This window comes from Coregonus lavaretus, assembly GCF_964263955.1.
Source record: "Coregonus lavaretus genome assembly, chromosome: 21".
Lineage (NCBI taxonomy): Eukaryota > Metazoa > Chordata > Actinopteri > Salmoniformes > Salmonidae > Coregonus > Coregonus lavaretus.
Window position 1 is genome coordinate 4,297,097 of NC_140008.1, and position 20,148 is coordinate 4,317,244.

At 46.1% G+C, this 20,148-nt stretch overlaps 1 protein-coding gene across 1 annotated transcript in view; it reads right to left on the bottom strand.

Moving 5' to 3' along the window:
* Positions 1–20,148, bottom strand: part of tle3a (TLE family member 3, transcriptional corepressor a) — an 80,492-nt gene that overhangs the window by 29,255 nt on the left and 31,089 nt on the right. The window contains exons 6-8 of the mRNA XM_084185906.1: positions 19,832–19,894; positions 19,167–19,241; positions 1,839–2,051 (exon numbers count right to left, since the gene is read on the bottom strand). Coding sequence (XP_084042032.1) covers positions 1,839–2,051; positions 19,167–19,241; positions 19,832–19,894 — 351 coding nt within the window. The remainder of the gene's footprint in view (positions 1–1,838; positions 2,052–19,166; positions 19,242–19,831; positions 19,895–20,148) is intronic.

The following is a 20,148-nucleotide window of genomic DNA, read 5'->3' on the forward strand; positions in this document are numbered from 1 at the left end:
GAAAAAATTGTGTTTGACCAGATACAATGCTATTTTACAGTAAACAAATTGACAACAGACTTTCAGCACGCTTATAAGGAAGGACATTCAACAAGCACAGCACTCATGATGATTGGCTGAGAGAAATTGATGATAAAAAGATCAGTGCAGCTTTTACATTTACATCATTTAGCAGACGCTCTTATCCAGAGCGACTTACAAATTGGTGCATTCACCTTATAGCCAGTGGGATAACCACTTTTGACATTATCGATCATAGTCTGTTGCTGGAAAAACCTATGTGTTATGGCTTTACACCCCCTGCTATATTGTGGATAAAGAGTTACCTGTCTAACAGAACACAGAGGGTGTTCTTTAATGGAAGCCTCTCCAACATAATCCAGGTAGAATCAGGAATTCCCCAGGGCAGCTGTCTAGGCCCCTTACTTTTTTCAATCTTTACTAACGACATGCCACTGGCTTTGAGTAAAGCCAAACCATTTATTAAACCCTAAACCTCAACTAAATCTTGTAATGAATAATGTGGAAATTGAGCAAGTTGAGGTGACTAAATTGCTTGGAGTAACCCTGGATTGTAAACTGTCATGGTCAAAACATATTGATACAACAGTAGCTAAGACGGGGAGAAGTCTGTCCATAATAAAGCGCTGCTCTACCTTCTTAACAGCACTATCAACAAGGCAGGTCCTACAGGCCCTAGTTTTGTCGCACCTGGACTACTGTTCAGTCGTGTGGTCAGGTGCCACAAAGAGGGACTTAGGAAAATTGCAATTGGCTCAGAACAGGGCAGCACGGCTGGCCCTTGGATGTACACAGAGAGCTAACATTAATAATATGCATGTCAATCTCTCCTGGCTCAAAGTGGTGGAGACGATTGACTTCATCACTACTTGTATTTGTGAGAGGTATTAACATGTTGAATGCTCGGACACCCATGCATACCCCACAAGACATGCCACCAGAGGTCTCTTCACAGTCCCCAACTCCAGAACAGACTATGGGAGGCGCCCAGTACTACATAGAGCCATGACTACATGGAACTCTATTCCACATCAAGTAACTCATGCCAGCAGTAAAATCAGATTAAAAAAACAGATAAAAATATACCTTATGGAACAGCGGGGACTGTGAAGCAACACAAACATAAACACACGATAACATACACACTATACACACATGTACACATGGATTTTGTGTTATAGAGATGTGGTAATGGCCTGAGGGCACACACTTAATATGTTGTGAAATCTGTTATGAATGTATTGTAAATGTTTTTAAAATGTATAACTGCCTTAATTTCGCTGGACCTCAGGAAGAGCAGCTTGGGGATCCATAATAAATACAAATACTCCTTCTCATTTAGCCAACTTAATTCTGTAAATGTAACTCCATTTTGCATAGATTAGACATCTCCCACTTTACTTGCTACACAAGTGTGTAGGCTACCGTAGTGTCTTTTTTAATGGGGCGGGCTCATAAAAACTGTCAGAAAACGGTTGTTTTATTAAAATGCAGAATGTAAATGGTAGGCTATGTAGCAATGTCACATAGATCATTTTTAAAAATTAAATTTACAAAAATGAATACTCTCCCAAGTAATCGAATATTAACGTCCGTTCGGATATTCGAATAACCGTTCCAAAACGGGGGGGATTTCGTTTTCAACATAGGGCGGATTCCACTTCTCAAACGTGAAATGATTCACTTTTGGCTACTTTCTTTCACACCTTTTTATGATGTAATTTAGGCTACTATTCTTCACACTGCTGCATGTAGATACTATCACACCAAACACATCTACCTCAATCACTCCTAATAAAGGTGTAGTAAAGGCCAATAGCAGGAGTCCTTTCATCACCTCTGTGTTCCAGGTCGTGTTGGTTCTTCTCATCTTTAACAGGGAGGTTAGCCTGGCTCCCCAGAGCTCCAAGGGCCAGCAGCCCAGACCCTGGGATCACACCAGGGGGCTGGAGCCCCGAGGGGTGGGGGGGCAGGAGGGGAGGACCGCCGTGGGCTGCGTGGGAAAGGTGCTGGACCTGGAGCTGTTGCTGCTGTAGAGGGGCAGAGATGGAGCGAGAAGACGACAAGTGGGTCGGGAGGGAAAGACAAGAGAGACGCCATACACTAAAACACATAGAATTAAACATGTAGAAGTCATAAATCCTCGGATCTCTGTAACACAAACTTGGGGTAGGTTTCCCAAAGGATTCATTGCTAAAGTAGTAAGTTATTTATTGCACAGATCTAGACTTATGCCACTCGTAGAACAGCAAAGTTATTCAAGTTACGAATTGCGTCCATTCAAGCATAGAAGACTGTCAAACATAGTTTTTTAAAATAATTTTTACTCTGTGGCGGCTGTTTGTATAGGCTGCGGAGATAGCGTAGTCATTTACCTAAGACGGCTTTGGGAAACCAACTATGTTTAACCAGATATACTTTAGAAACACCAGCCACTAAACACAGGCTGATCAGTTAAACCCTGCCTATTTGTGCAGCACGGCGAGATATTAACACATTCACACTATAGTCTATAGCTCTCTGGATCAGAGTGGATGACAGAGATAGAGAGCTGTATGCCTCACAGTGCTATTCTATTTCCATACCACGCTAGGATGCCAATAAGTCAGGTTTAACCAGGCTATAGAGAGATTAGATATTAACACATTAACACATCTCTATTACGTTCTGGATCGGAGCTACAGAGCCATCCCCCCTCTCAATGCTACAGAGCTGTATCCACCTCTCAGTGCTATTTCAGTACCAGGCCAGGGTGCCATAAGCCACAGATATGCAATGAGATATGAGGCTCTGCTCTGAGGCACCATGAGATGAGACTCTGCTCTGAGGCACCATGAGATGAGACTCTGCTCTGAGACACCATGAGATATGAGGCTCTGCTCTGAGACACCATGAGATATGAGGCTCTGCTCTGAGACACCATGAGATGAGACTCTGCTCTGAGACACCATGAGATATGAGGCTCTGCTCTGAGACACCATGAGATATGAGGCTCTGCTCTGAGACACCATGAGATGAGACTCTGCTCTGAGACACCATGAGATGAGACTCTACTCTGAGACACCATGAGATATGAGGCTCTGCTCTGAGACACCATGAGATATGAGGCTCTGCTCTGAGACACCATGAGATATGAGGCTCTGCTCTGAGACACCATGAGATGAGACTCTGCTCTGAGACACCATGAGATATGATGCTCTGCTCTGAGACACCATGAGATATGAGGCTCTGCTCTGAGACACCATGAGATATGAGGCTCCGCTCTGAGACACCATGAGATATGAGGCTCTGCTCTGAGACACCATGAGATATGACGCTCTGCTCTGACACACCATGAGATATGAGGCTCTGCTCTGAGACACCATGAATCCCAAAACTGTCTAAAAAACTGTCTGCATTAATAAACTAAATTTGCTGGTGTCAAACTTGATACGAAAACATGATACATATTTTATCAGCTCTTTCAAATGATATGACATACAATAGCACCATATCAATCAAATGGTAATCAAGAAAAAACACCTGTGAAAATGTGCATCTAATACTAAAATCTATGCTTTTCTTCCAAACAACTGCCATTCACAAAACATTGTCATGACGATACAGAAAAACGTTGAGCGCATTTGTCTTCCTTATTTTGTCAGGATTGATAATCTGAAATCAGAATAGAAATACCTTTTACTGTGGATGGATTTCAGTGACCGATGGTATTTTTCTCAAATTCTACGGAATGTTCTGTGATCAGACACTTTATCTGGATAGTATATTAACTACCTATATGCACCAATAAGCACCTAGCTGCACCAAAACAATTTACAAATAGCATTTAGTCTTATATATGATAAAGAAAGACACAAACAAGTGATATAATATTAATAAAATAACTTTATTGAAAGAATAATCTTAGGGGAATACTTCGTCTCATTCAAACCTGAGAATGAAGACATATAAAATTGCTACCATAACATTATACAACATTAATTTCAGGGCTACTTTCATCAAAATCGAACTGGAATTACAAAATATGAAACAAATAAGATATATAACAACAATTTATTAGCTTTTACAACTTCAATTTCTAAATTCAAATAGCATATCGTCTATTACACAGAGTCAGAACAGGAACAATTCCAAAAGCACAACATTATTTTACCGTCATTACAATTTACAAGTCCTTTACATCCCAGAGGCCAATAAAGTCATGAATGAAACATAAAGGAAGGCGGGCATGCAGGATGTCTTGGATAAGAAAGAGAAAACATGCTAGGGAGAGGGGGCATGCAGGATGTCTTGGATAAGAAAGAGAAAACATGCTAGGGAGGGGGCATGCAGGAGAAGGGGGGCCTGCAGGAAAGGGCTACATGTAAGAGAGAGGGGGCATGCAGGAGAAGGGATGCATGCAGGAAAGGGCAACATGCAGGAGAAGGGGAACCTGCAGGAAAGGGCTACATGTAAGAGAGAGGGGGCATGCAGGAGAAGGGGGGCCTGCAGGAAAGGGCAACATGCAGGAGAAGGGGAACCTGCAGGAAAGGGCTACATGTAAGAGAGAGGGGGCATGCAGGAGAAGGGGGACCTGCAGGAAAGGGCTACATGTAAGAGAGAGGGGGCATGCAGGAGAAGGGGAACCTGCAGGAAAGGGCAACATGCAAGAGAGAGGGGGCATGCAGGAGAAGGGGAACCTGCAGGAAAGGGCAACATGCAAGAGAGAGGGGGCATGCAGGAGAAGGGGGACCTGCAGGAAAGGGCAACATGCTAGGGAGAGGGGGCATGCAGGAGAAGGGGGACCTGCAGGAAAGGGCTACATGTAAGATGAGAGGGGGCATGCAGGAGAAGGGATGCATGCATTACTAGTGAACATCATTGCATTCAGGTGCCACACAAACAAACCAGGTCCAGTTCTCCTTTCTGTCTTCCTGTAACACAGCCAACCATTTCTAGAGGGGGTCTGTAGACTGGGCATGTGCTGTGTGTGAAAAGATGAGCTTACAGTTTTCACAGACAAAAGGTCTGTCAAAAGATTCCCGTTATTAACATCAATACCTCCCAACCGATGAGCAAGGTTCTCTCTGAATGTAATCTGGCAGTAACCAGTTTGCCCATTTTCCTAGCCAAGTGCTGCATGATTATACTGCCATTCCTCGACAAAAGGTAACCGTTGACAACTGCAATGTCAACACAGTGGGGGAAAAAGTGTTTTCTGAAAACTTCTGGGTCTTCTGCAAAACATTGTAGCGGCTGATCAACTGATCAAACTTGTCAACCCCAACCATCTGTCTATTGTAATGGTGGATTACAGCAGGCTGGCGGACCACTTGCCTATTCCAAACACCATCCTGTCTGACAAGCCTCGTTACTGCATTTTTACATTTACATTTTTAGTAATTTAGCAGACGCTCTTATCCAGAGCGACTTACAGTTAGTGAGTGCATACATTATTATTTTATTTTTTAATTTTTAAAAATCCACACTGGCCCCCCGTGGGAATCGAACCCACAACCCTGGCGTTGCAAACGCCATGCTCTACCAACTGAGCTACATCCCTGCCGGCCATTCCCTCCCCTACCCTGGACGACGCTGGGCCAATTGTGCGTCGCTCCATGGGTCTCCCGGTCGCGGCCGGCTACGACAGAGCCTGGATTCGAACCAGGATCTCTAGTGGCACAGCTAGCACTGCGATGCAGTGCCTTAGACCACTGCGCCACTCGGGAGTGGAATCATTTGCATTGTGAACACTGGAAAGGCCAGTATCAGTACTTGTGTCTCCACTGTATGGCCAATATATTGAAAAGACCAGTAACACTATGTGTGTCTCTCCAGTGTATGGCCAATACATTGCCTCCTATCCTACACCAACGCATATGTCTGTTTCCATTTCACGCTATAAGTCCCACATGCATTGAACCCCTCCCTAGTCTCTCAGACTAGTTACGAGGTGCGGGTGACGTATAAAAGTTGTCGAACCAAACGTTGTAACCCTGGTTTGCATACGGCACAACTAATTCCTCAACAACTAATTCCTGGCTAGGTCAACCACACGACCATCCCGACTGCCGGAGTAAACATTGAAATCTAAAGTGTAGCCTGTGTCAGATGAAGCGCTCATCTATGGCTCAATTTTGGTTTGGCTGGTACAGCTTTTTAACAGTCTGTTTCGGGTGGTCCAGAACGTACCACAGTGCTCTAAGCCCATCTGCATGATCCTCAGTGGCAGGATCCACCACGTGTAAAGCAGCCAACAGAGTTTTGAAGCGATTACATTTACATTACATTTACGTCATTTAGCAGACGCTCTTATCCAGAGCGACTTACAGTTAGTGAGTGCATACATTATTATTATCCATACTGGCCCCCCGTGGGAATCGAACCCACAACCCTGGCGTTGCAAACGCCATGCTCTACCAACTGAGCTACATCCCTGCCGGCCATTCCCTCCCCTACCCTGGACGACGCTAGGCCAATTGTGCGCCGCCCCATGGGTCTCCCGGTCGCGACCGGCTACGACAGAGCCTGGTTCGAACCAGGATCTCTAGTGGCACAGCTAGCACTGCGATGCAGTGCCTTAGACCACTGCGCCACTCGGGAGGTTGATTACACAACATGAAAGCTCTAGCACAAAAACCCTGAAGAGACTTTGTACCCCAGTATCGATGAAGGTCAGGCAGTTCGGTAAATCCTGTGTAAATGAGCAGTCCAAGAAACCGGTAGAATTCTGTAGGTGTAACCTCAAGCCACGCTCCGAGGGAATCACCATATAAAACGGGCACTCCAAAAACAAGACCCCCAACCCTGATTATCTGTGAACCCACAAACCTCTGCCACCAATGCCTGCGTGAAAAACAACAAGAAGAAGTCTATCTCCCTTAGTCTTTCCGGCGACCGAACTGCTTGACGTACACTGCCAAGATCTAAACCAACTGGACATTCAGGCCTGAAAGGGATGGATTCAGGTGCCTGTGCACCAACATCATCATAGGACTGAAACGTGCTATCGGGCAAGACGGAGCGTTTACGCTTATGGGGACGTGGAGCAAGAAGACAGACAGACTGAAGAGACAAGAGAAAATAGATAATTGTTAGTATACTCCATAATATATGAAGAAAAAATTAATTAATAAATATATATATATATATATATATATATATATATATATATATATATATATATATATATATATATATATATATATAAATGCCTGATGATACATAACAATAACACATTATTTCTAGTTGAAGAGCTGAGAGGCCTCAGGTGGCGGCTCCTCAACCTCCTCTGGCTCCTCAACCTCCTCTGGCTCCTCAACCTCCTCTGGCTCCTCAACCTCCTCTGGCTCCTCAACCTCCTCTGGCTCCTCAACCTCATCTGGCTCCTCAACCTCCTCAGGCTCTTCAACCTCCTCTGGCTCCTCAACCTCCTATGGCTCCTCAACCTCCTCTGGCTCCTCAACTTCCTCTGGCTCCTCAACCTCCTCTGGCTCCTCAACCTCATCTGGCTCCTCAACCTCCTCAACCTCATCTGGCTCCTCAACCTCCTCTGGCTCCTCAACCTCATCTGGCTCCTCAACCTCCTTCTCTTTATCCTCCTCTTCTCCTAGTAGCTCAGCATCAAGGGCATCTTCCTCCATGGTCCTCCTCATCCTGCATGCTTTCTGCAGAAACGACCCGTAGCTCATCTGCCCTCAGTGTCGTCCTCCTCATGGACAGGGACTGCATTATCCGCTGGTACTGGTCTTCTCTGTCCATTTCTAAAACTCAAAACATAAAAGTCAAACAATGAAAATTAACATTTCAAATGTAAAATCAGTGACAACCCCTCCAAAGAATTGTCTAAGATTGACAAAAAAAAAGGTATATTCAGAATACACTTCAGCACATAAAAAAAGGGAATCAATGAAAGTGAATAGTCTATCCACCAGTTATCAATTGCAAGGTGACAAAGTCACATATTTTACTATCCAAAGGTTTTCACCATAACATTTGAGAAAACATGTCATATAATTGCATATCTGATACTCCATAACTGAAATAATATGATAATGTATGCCTGTAAGTAGCAAACAAGCTGGACCAGGAACATTTAGTTACCAAGCTGACCACCACAAAGTCATTATTTATAAGCTATTATCGTAAGGTTTAGGCTTTAATGTTACATTAATTCATGCATTCAACAGCCAGAAGGCTTAATATTTGATAGGAATCATAGTAAAAATAAAACAGACACCTAATGAGATATAGCCATGTAGTCGACTACGGGGTTAATGACTAGCTAGTAAAAAAATTGCCATCCAATTTTCCTTCACAGCACCCCTCGCTCTTTTGGCTGGCTAGCTAGGGACAGAGTATAAAATCACTAGCCAGTTGTTGTTTTTTAGCTCTAATACCTAATGCATATTATTTTTGTACAGTTATCAAAGAAAACATGAACATAAAATAGACAAGACGAGCGCTAAATCAAGTAGGCTACCTTGCTCCTTCTTGGGTGACTTAACTTGAATAGCATAGATGAACTAGCCATCATAGTTAGCTACATGGCTAGCTAGCGATCTAGACAGATAGCTAACATTATCTGAGGGGGGAAACAAATTAAATTGCTGACTCACTTCATAAAGCTTTTCATGTACTTAAAAAAATATTGGCGTCATTGATCAGATAATATTAACCTTTGCCTCAGATTGAAATTGTAAACTCACTTTCAAGCTGATTTTACTTTTCAAGTCTACTGGGTTTGGTAGCTAGTTGGCTCACCAGGCGTCAAAAGTTCATTTCACAGACTCATCTTATCAATAGGAGAAAAAAAATACTCTAAAACTTAAATATCATTACCAACATAAAAACAAAATATATACAGTTCCTTACCTTGATATTGTTGTCCAAATCTGAACGATTGCGCTGTCAAAATTGGTCATAACCTGTCAGACTGAGTGTGGGAGAGGCGTTTGTAGCACAGAGATATTGACGTGACAATGGACGGGCTGGAAAGGGTTTAATGCACACGTTCATAGACATGTGGATAGAATACATATCGTTGCTTAGCTTTACTTACTGAAGTGTTTCCATTCCCCTTCAGTAGAAACCGATAACTCTAATTCCCACCATTAAATCATGCTGTCACTAAAACCCATCAATAATCTCTGGATGAATTCATATTCCACGTGGCGTTAACATTTACAAAATCACACAGACAGCCAAAGTGATGATCCAAAACAACAGTGAGAAACCGCACACACACACACTATATTTACTCTCTTCACATCCAGTCTGAGGATCCACAGTCGCACGAGTCATCACTATGCTACGTGCGTGCTTGTAATGTCCCTATGCTACGTGCGTGCTTGTAATGGATGTGGGTTAAAAGCACTTAGCAGTACAGGCGCAAGCAGGTTAAAACCAGGTTAAATAACCCTTCAGGAACAGTTAGCAGTACAGGAGTAAGCAGGTTAAAACCAGGTTAAATAACCCTTCAGGAACAGTTAGCAGTACAGGCGCAAGCAGGTTAAAACCAGGTTAAATAACCCTTCAGGAACCACCAATAGACATAATTTATTACAGCCATCTACAAGCACTCAATACTTAAGACTATTATGGCAGTATGTGTTCTCTCCACCAATAAGAGATCAGATATTAGTCCTACAGATGGCTGGTTCCTCTCCACCAATTAGAGATCAGATATTAGTCTTACAGATGGCTGGTTTCTCTCCTTCATAGTATTCGGTTGGCATTCTCCCTCACCACCCACGTGCTCCCTCACCACCCACGCGCTCCCTCACCACCCACACGCTCCCTCACCACCGACGCGCTCCCTCACCACCCACGCGCTCCCTCACCACCTACGCGCTCCCTCACCACCCACACGCTCCCTCACCACCCACACGCTCCCTCCCTCACCACCCACACGCTCCCTCACCACCCATGCGCTCCCTCACCACCCACGCGCTCCCTCACCATCCACACGCTCCCTCACCACCCACACGCTCCCTCACCACCCACGCGCTCCCTCAACACCCACGCGCTCCCTCACCACCCACGCGCTCCCTCACCACCCACACGCTCCCTCCCTCACCAACCACACGCTCCCTCCCTCACCACCCACGCGCTCCCTCACCACCCACGCGCTCCCTCACCACCCACGCGCTCCCTCACCACCCACACGCTCCCTCCCTCACCACCCACACGCTCCCTCCCTCACCACCCACACGCTCCCTCACCACCCACGCCCTCCCTCACCACCCACACGCTCCCTCACCACACCTTGCTTGCTGTACAGCCGCTCTTACATGAATTACTAATGCTGCCTAGGTAGTAGTCACAAACAGCACTACACTTCCCCCACACTTCCCCCGAACGACAGAGAGATCAAATGAATGCTATATGATTCAAAGGACTGGAAAACTGTCAGGATGGACCATATATAGAAAACATGTTATTTGTCACGTGCGCCGAATACAGCAGGTGTAGAGCTTACCGTGATATGCTTACTGACAAGCCCTTAACCAACAATGCAGATTTAAGAAAAATAAGAGTTAAGAAAATATTTACTAAATAAACTAAAGTCAAAAAATTAAAGTAACAATAAAATAACAATAACAAAGCTATATACAGGGGGTACCGGTACCGAGTCAATGTGCGGGGGTACAGGTTAGTCGAGGTAATATCTACATGTAGGTAGGGGTAAAGTGACTATGCATAGATAATCAACAGAGAGTAGAAGCAGCGTAAAAAATGTCAGTGCAAATAGTCCGGGTAGCCATTAGATTAGCTGTTCAGCTGTTTTATGGCTGATATACGCTACATCGGCAGGATAGAACGTCTGCCTTCGGTAAGACAAGGGGTGGCGGTCTGTGTATATTTGTAAACAACAGCTGGTGCATAAAATCTAATACTAAGGAAGTCTCGAGGTTTTGCTTGCCTGAGGTAGAGTATCTCATGATAAGCTGTAGACCACACTATTTTTCGTAGCTGTCTATTTACCACCACAAACCGATGCTGGCACTAAGATTGCACTCAATGAGCTGTATAAGGCCATAACTAAACAGGAAAACGCTCATCCAGAGGCAGCGCTCCTAGTGGCTGGGGACTTTAATGCAGGGAAACTTAAATCCGTTCTACCTCATTTCTACCAGCATGTTAAATGTGCAACCAGAGGAAAAAAAACTCTAGACCACCTTTACTCCACACACAGAGACGCATACAAAGCTCTCCCTCGCCCTCCATTTGGCAAATCTGACCATAACTCTATCCTCCTGATTCCTGCTTATAAGCAAAAACTAAAGCAGGAAGCACCAGTGACTCGATTAATAAAAAAAAGTGGTCAGATGACGCAGATGCTAAGCTACAGGACTGTTTTGCTAGCACTGACTGGAATATGTTCCGGGATTCTTCCGATAGCATTGATGAGTACACCACATCAGTCACTGGCTTCATCAATAAGTGCATCGATGATGTCGTCCCCACAGTGACCGTACGTACATACCCCAACCAGAAGCCATGGATTACAGGAAACATCCGCACTGAGCTAAAGGGTAGAGCTGCCGCTTTCAAGGAGCGGGACTCTTAACTCGGACGCTTATAAGAAATCCCGCTATGCCCTCCGACGAACCATCAAACAGGCGGAGAGTCAATACAGGACTAAGATTGAATCGTACTACACCGGCTCTGATGCTCGTCGGATGTGGCAGGATTTGAAAACTATTACAGACTATAAAGGGAAGCAAAACCGCGAGCTGCCCAGTGACACAAGCCTACCAAACGAGCTAAATCACTTCTATGCTCGCTTTGAGGCAAGCAACACTGAAGCATGCATGAGAGCATCAGCTGTTCCGGATGACTATGTGATCACGCTCTCCGTAGCCGATTTGAGTAAGACTTTTAAGCAGGTCAACATTCACAAGGCCGCAGGGCCAGACGGTTTACCAGGACGTGTACTCCGAGCAAGCGCTGACCAACTGGCAAGTGTCTTCACTGATATTTTCAACATATCCATGACTGAGTCTGGAATACCAACATGTTTCAAGCAGACCACCATAGTCCCTGTGCCCAAGGACACTAAGATAACCTGCCTAAATGACTACCGACCCCACAGCACTCACGTCTCTAGCCATGAAGTGCTTTGAAAGGCTGGTCATGGCTCACATCAACACCATTATCCCAGAAACCCTAGACCCACTCCAATTTGCATATCGCCCCAACAGATCCACAGATGATGCAATCTCTATTGCACTCCACACTACCCTTTCCCACCTGGACAAGAGGAACACCTACGTGAGAATGCTATTCATTGACTACAGCTCAGCGTTCAACACCATAGTTCCCTCAAACCTCATCACTAAGCTAAGGACCCTGGGACTAAACACCTCCCTCTGCAACTGGATCCTTGACTTCCTGACGGGCCGGCCCCAGGTGGTAAGGGTAGGTAACAACACTTCTGCCACGCTGATCCTCAACACGGGGGCCCCTCAGGGGTGCGTGCTCAGTCCCCTCCTGTACTCCCTGTTCACCCATGACTGCATGGCCAGGCACGACTCAAACACCATCATTAAGTTTTCCGACGACACAACAGTGGTAGGCCTGATCACCGGCAACGATGAAACAGCCTATAGGGAGGTGGTCAGAGACCTGGCCGTGTGGTGCCAGGATAACAACCTCTCATTCAACGTGATCAAGACAAAGGAGATGATTGTGGACTACAGGGGAAAAAAAGAGGATTGAGCACGCCCCCATTCTCATCGACGGGGCTGTAGTGGAACAGGTTGAGAGCTTCAAGTTCCTTGGTGTCCACATCACCAACAAACTATCATGACAGTCGTGAAGAGGGCACGACAAAGCCTATTCCCCCTCAGGAGACTGAAAAGATTTGGCTTGGGTCCTCAGATCCTCAAAAAGTTATACAGCTGCACCATCGAGAGCATCCTGACTGGTTGCATCACCGCCTGGTATGGCAACTGCTCGGCCTCCGACCGCAAGGCACTACAGAGGGTAGTGCGTACGGCCCAGTACATCACTGGGGCCAAGCTTCCTGCCATCCAGGACCTCTATACCAGGCGGTGTCAGAGGAAGGCCCTAAAAATGATCACCCTCTCCGTAGCCGATGTGAGTAAGACTTTTAAGCAGGTCAACATTCACAAGGCCGCAGGGCAAGACGGATTACCAGGACGTGTACTCCGAGCATGTGCTGACCAACTGGCAAGTGTCTTCACTGACATTTTCAACATGTCCCTGACTGAGTCTGTAATACCAACATGTTTCAAGCAGACCACCATAGTCCCCATGCCCAAGGACACAAAGATAACCTGCCTAAATGACTACCGACCCCACAGCACTCACGTCTGTAGCCATGAAGTGCTTTGAAAGGCTGGTCATGGCTCACATCAACACCATTATCCCAGAAACCCTAGACCCACTCCAATTTGCATACCGCTCCAACAGATCCACAGATGATGCAATCTCTATTGCACTCCACACTGCCCTTTCCCACCTGGACAAGAGCAACACCTACGTGATAATGCTATTCATTGACTACAGCTCAGCATTCAACACCATAGTGCCCTCAAAGCTCATCACTAAGCTAAGGATCCTGGGACTAAACACCTCCCTCTGCAACTGGATCCTGGACTTCCTGACGGGCCGCCCCCAGGTGGTAAAGGTAGGTAACAACACATCTGCCACATTGATCCTCAACACGGGGGCCCCTCAGGGGTGCGTGCTCAGTCCCCTCCTGTACTCCCTGTTCACCCATGACTGCATGGCCAGGCACGACTCCTACACCATCATTAAGTTTGCCGACGACACAACAGTGGTAGGCCTGATCACCGACAACGATGAGACAGCCTATAGGGAGGAGGTCAGAGACCTGGCCGTGTGGTGCCAGGATAACAACCTCTCCCTCAACGTGACCAAGACAAAGGAGATGATTGTGGACTACAGGAAAAAAAAGAGGACTGAGCACGCCCCCATTCTCATCGACGGGGCTGTAGTGGAACAGGTTGAGAGCTTCAAGTTCCTTGGTGTCCACATCACCAACGAACTATCATGGTCCAAACACACCAAGACAGTCGTGAAGAGGGCACGACAAAGCCTATTCCCCCTCAGGAGACTGAAAAGATTCGGCATGGGTCCTCAGATCCTCAAAAGATTCTACAGCTGCACCATCGAGAGCATCCTGACTGGTTGCATCACCGCCTGGTATGGCAACTGCTTGGCCTCCGACAGCAAGGCACTACATAGGGTAGTGCGTACGGCCCAGTACATCACTGGGGCCAAGCTTCCTGCCATCCAGGACCTCTATACCAGGCGGTGTCAGAGGAAGGCCCTCAAAATTGTCAAAGACTCCAGCCACCCTAGTCATAGACTGTTCTCTCTGCTACCGCACGGCAAGCGGTACCGGTACCCCCCTGTATATAGCCTCCCTACTGTTATTTTACTGGTGCTCTTTAGTTATTTCCTTTTATTTTGTACTTATTTATTTTTTACTTAACACTTTTTTTTTCTCTTTTTTTTTTTTTTAACTGCATTGTTGGTTAAGGGCTTGAAAGTAAGCATTTCACTGTAATGTCTACACCTGTTGTATTCGGCGCATGTGGCAAATAAAATTGGATTTGAAACACCCCGGTAAACCGCCCTACTGTATAGGCTACGTAGCTTGTGTTGTAAGCTGGCTGGCTGTGTGTACGTACGGTCACTGTGGGGACGACATCTGGCAGCTGGCTGACTGACTGCTAAGTGTGTATGCTGTGTCAGGCCTCCTGTGGCTGCAGCACCAGGCTAGCACCCCCTGTGTATGCTGTGTCAGGCCTCCTGTGGCTGCAGCACCAGGCTAGCACCCCCTGTGTATGCTGTGTCAGGCCTCCTGTGGCTGCAGCACCAGGCTAGCGGAAGAACCGGCAGCCTTGTGTTGTTTCTCACCCCCCTGTCTGTAATCCCCACCACCAGCTGCAGTACTAACAGCTATCCTATCCAGGTCAGCAGTGAGCCAGTGAGGGATGAGCTGAGAATCCTTATTAAAACCTTATAGACAATTAAACCATGAGAGGACTAGAGAGGGGGGGGGGGGGGTCTGACAAGTACAGTGAAATGCCTTTCTTGCAAGCTGTAATTCTACAAATACTACAAATTACAAGGTAGAACAAACACACACCAGATATAAAATAAGAAATAAGAAGAACACAATAAAGTAAGCAAGCATACTATATAAATAATTGCATGTGAGTCGGTGTGCGTGTGTGTTGAGTCAGTATAAATGTATGTGAATATTATGTGTGTGTGAGCAAATGATGGATTGAGTGTTTGTGTGAGTGTGCATAAAGATAAGAATAAAATCCAAGGGTCAACTCACAGTCCGTGTAGCCATTCTGTTAGCTATTCAGCAGCCTTACGGCGTGGGGATAGAAGCTGTTCAGGAGCCTGTTGGTGTCAGACTTGATGCACCAAAGCATGCCTAAAATGCATTGAGTGTAATCTGGGTAGGGAGGCATGGTTGGGCAGATCACGGCTGGGTGTAATCCGTAATGGACTGTAGCCCCTGTCACATGGGGCGGGAGGCGGAGCCTGTGGAATACGATTCCACCTTATTCCTATATTGTCCTTTTTGCTCGTTTGATGACTCTGCGGAGGTCATAGTGGGACTTCCTGTTCCTGTCCTCAGCTGTAGCCTCTGGGTTGTCTACGATAGACCTGTGTGCGATAGCCCTGTCCTTTAGCTTAGCGCCAACCTCTGTGTTAATCCAGGGCTTTTGATTGGGGAAGCAGAGAACCTTCACTGTGGGGACAACGTCGCCAATACATTTTCTAATAAAGCCGGTGACGGAGGTGGTTAGCTCGTCAATGTTATCGCCGGAGTCTCTGAACATATTCCAAATCAGAGCTAGCAAAGCGGTCCTGTAGCATACTCTCTGATTCTGATGACCATTTCTCAATGGAGCGAGTCACGGGTAAATTCCTGTTTGAGCTTCTGCTTGTAAACAGGAAGCAGGAGTACAGAGTCACGACCTGATTTGCCGAATGGCGGACAAGGGAGGGCCTTTTATGCTTGCTTGTGGGTAGAATAAACAACGGTCTAAGACTTCATCGGCCCCTAGTGGCGAGGGAGACGTGTTGATGGAAGCAGGGCACGTGTCTTAATGACGCAGAATAAACATCGCCGGCAACCAGAAAAGCAACCTCTGGGTTTAAGTTTTCCTGCTTGGTTACAGCCTCGTACAGTTTGTTAAGTTCCAGCTTGTTATTTTTCTTGTCCTGAGGTGTAATGTATACAACAGTCACGATAACAGCTGAAAACTCCCACGGGAGGTAGAAGGGTCGGCATTTGACCATCTGGTATTCCAAGATGGGTGAACAATGGGTCGACACTTCCACCGCGTTCGAGTCAGCACACCAGTTGTTGTTGATAAAGAGGCAAACGCTTCCCCCCCTCGATTTGCCCGGCTTACATTTACATTTTACATTTTAGTCATTTAGCAGACGCTCTTATCCAGAGCGACTTACAGGAGCAATTAGGGTTAAGTGCCTTGCTCAAGGGCACATCGGCAGATTTTTCACCTAGTCGGCTCGGGGATTAGAACCAGCGACCTTTCGGTTACTGGCACAATGCTCTTAACCACTAACCTACCTGCCGCACGGTGAATGGAGACCATCTTGTCCAAGAGCCATGTTTCAGAAAAGCAGAGAATATTGCAGTTTCAAGAGCCCCGTTGGTAGCAAATCCGCAATCGGAGATCAATCCTCTTATTATCAAGTGATTGGCCAGTAGAATGGAGAGAAAAGGTGGCCAATTCTCCCTTCGCCTTAATCTCACCAGGATCCCCCCTCTCTTGCCTCTAACGTTGGCGTTTCCTCTTGGGTAGCCTGTGTAGTGTATGAAGAATTATGACTTTGCTAATGTTTTCAAGTGGAACCTGAGAGGAGGTTTATTCAGTTTTAGAGGGAGTCGTTTTAGAGTGACACACCATAGAACAGAGGAAGTCTGTTGTGTGGAGAAGGTGATTGGTCTGTAGGGGAACACCCATATCAGATTACATAGCATATATACCACAGTTGGGAGAAAGGAAGACAGAATAATCATATTAGAGATGGGGCGATTATTCTCCGGGTATCTGCAGGTATCTGTAAATCGACGCTGTAACCCTTTGTTATGAATAAACCTTATGATGAAAATACAGCGTCAGCGGGTCCTCCTTGGTCATCACAGCATAATTAGCAACGTTACTCGACACTACACCTGAAATTTGGGTCGGAATTACAGAACGAGCCCAGGGCAGATGAGCCGAAGTCGAAGTTGAAGCCGGATTTGAGGTAAGTAACTGCAGAGCTGACGTTCAAAAGTTCTCGTCGGTTGTAAGAAATGATAGCAGATACATTTTGTGAAAATAAAGTAAAAATAAACAAAACAATCACAACAGTTGGGTCGGAGCTAAACGGTGGCCATACAGTATGGCGCGAAGAGGGAGAGGAAGGGGGTCTGAAGAGAAAGGGGGTCTGAAGAGGGAGGGGGTCTGAAGAGAGGGAGAGGAAGGGGGTCTGAAGAGGGAAGGGGGTCTGAAGAGAGGGAGGGTGGAGTCTGAAGCGCTTGCTAGCCGTCCCGACTCGGCCCTCATTTATAAAACACACAAGGTTACCGTAGAGGCTAGTTACACGCCTCTAATCTATACCCACACACAGGTACAGAGGATAGCAGAGTTTATAAACACACAACTGATAGCTACTGCAACAGACAGCCCAGTCTAGTGTATCCATCCCTGCACTGTAGCATCCATCCCTGCACTGTAGCATCCATCTCTGCACTGTAGAATCCATCCCTGCACTGTAGCAACCATCCCTGCACTGTAGCATCCATCCCGGCACTGTAGCATCCATCCCTGCACTGTAGCATCCATCCCTGCACTGTAGCATCCATCCCTGCACTGTAGCATCCATCCCTGCACTGTAGCATCCATCCCTACACTGTAGCATCCATCCCTGCACTGTAGCATCCATCCCTGCACTGTAGCATCCACCCCTACACTGTAGCATCCACCCCTGCACTGTAGCATCCACCCCTGCACTGTAGCATCCATCCCTGCACTGTAGCATCCATCCCTGCACTGTAGCATCCATCCCTGCACTGTAGCATCCATCCCTGCACTGTAGCATCCATCCCTACACTGTAGCATCCATCTCTACACTGTAGCAATCATCCCTGCACTGTAGCATCCATCCCTGCACTGTAGCATCCATCCCTGCACTGTAGCATCCATCCCTACACTGTAGCATCCATCCCTGCACTGTAGCATCCATCCCTGCACTGTAGCATCCATCCCTGCACTGTAGCATCCATCCCTGCACTGTAGCATCCATCCCTACACTGTAGCATCCATCCCTACACTGTAGCATCCATCCCTACACTGTAGCATCCATCCCTGCACTGTAGCATCCATCCCTACACTGTAGCATCCATCCCTACACTGTAGCATCCATCCCTGCACTGTAGCATCCATCCCTGCACTGTAGCATCCATCCCTACACTGTAGCATCCATCCCTACACTTTAGCACCCATCCCTACACTGTAGCATCCATCCCTACACTGTAGCATCCATCCCTGCACTGTAGCATCCATCCCTACACTGTAGCATCCATCCCTGCACTGTAGCATCCATCCCTACACTGTAGCATCCATCCCTACACTGTAGCATCCATCCCTACACTGTAGCATCCATCCCTGCACTGTAGCATCCATCCCTACACTGTAGCATCCATCCCTACACTGTAGCATCCATCCCTGCACTGTAGCATCCATCCCTACACTGTAGCATATACCACAGGTCAACTACAGTACTGATACAACATAACAATATCAACATGTCCTTTACAAATAATCCATGACAAAGGCAAAACTGCAGTAGGTGGAGACTGAACTACATTAATAATCTGTAATTAATATTACTTTGTAACAATGTGTAATTCACCGTCCTGTGTCTGCTAATCAGTGTAACTGTTGCCAGACGAGACCTGGCAAGGCCAGCCGCTAGATACAGGTAGTTCTAAACATTACATTAGAATGTGTAGTCAGTAGTCACGTTAATGCAGGTTTGTCCCTGGCCTAGCTGATGTTTAATAAATGAAAGATGTAAAAAAAAAAATGTTTACACACGGTGAGAGGCAGATTGGGAATCCCACGTACCCCGATGATGGCATTGAGCTCAGTCATGGTGACCTGTTTAGCTCTGTCTACTGCCTGGGATACCTGCTGTTGGTGCTATAGGGGGGAGAAACACAGAGGAAAATGGTTAGGAGACTCTTCATTGGTTACACTCCATAATCTAGACAGCTGTAGGGTTGCAAAATGATGGTCACTTTCCCAAAATTCCCTGGTTTTCCAGAAATACTGATTGGAGGATTCCAGATTGCATGCTTATTCCCATCTGATTCCAGAAATCTTCCAACTGGGATTTCTGGAAAACCTGGGAAAGTTACCAGAATTTTGCAACCCTACATTTTGTAAAGAAACAAAAAACAGAGTTGACCTGGAAATGGGACTCATCATTCCCACGCACAATGACACACTTTACATTCACAACTGGAAACACCAATCTAGACGACATTGATAGATTGTGCTTGACAATTTAAACACACAATTCCATTCACACAAGTGGATACATTTGAATTAGGGACAACTGCCACACAATTATTCAAAAGCATCTAACCTTGTTCAAAAGGTATGAAAGTTATAGTTTTCCCAATGGAGTCTTTGACTAAATAAGCACCATAACTACCTCTAAGTGATCACCTCTAATTTTAACACTCCACAATGTGACACTATCAACAAAGGCCATTTTAAACACTCACCTCTTGTGACAGGAAAGGCATAATTTGAGCTAGAATCGCGTTGAGCCGCTTGGCGATCTCTGTCTGAAAAACAAAAAGATGACGAAATTACATAGGCAGTAGAATGACTTCACGCAACCCTGTCAGTACGCTAATATTTACAGCGATTATGGCAATTACTGCTGCGGGCAGCAATCAAAAGTACTTGACTCAACATCCTCTCTAAACCGCATGATATTGACATGAGAGATATTTAAAACATTACACCCTGAAAGAGAGAGAGGGTGAGACCGGGGGGGTGGATGTAGAAGAAGTGAGAACAGCTGGGCAGACTGACT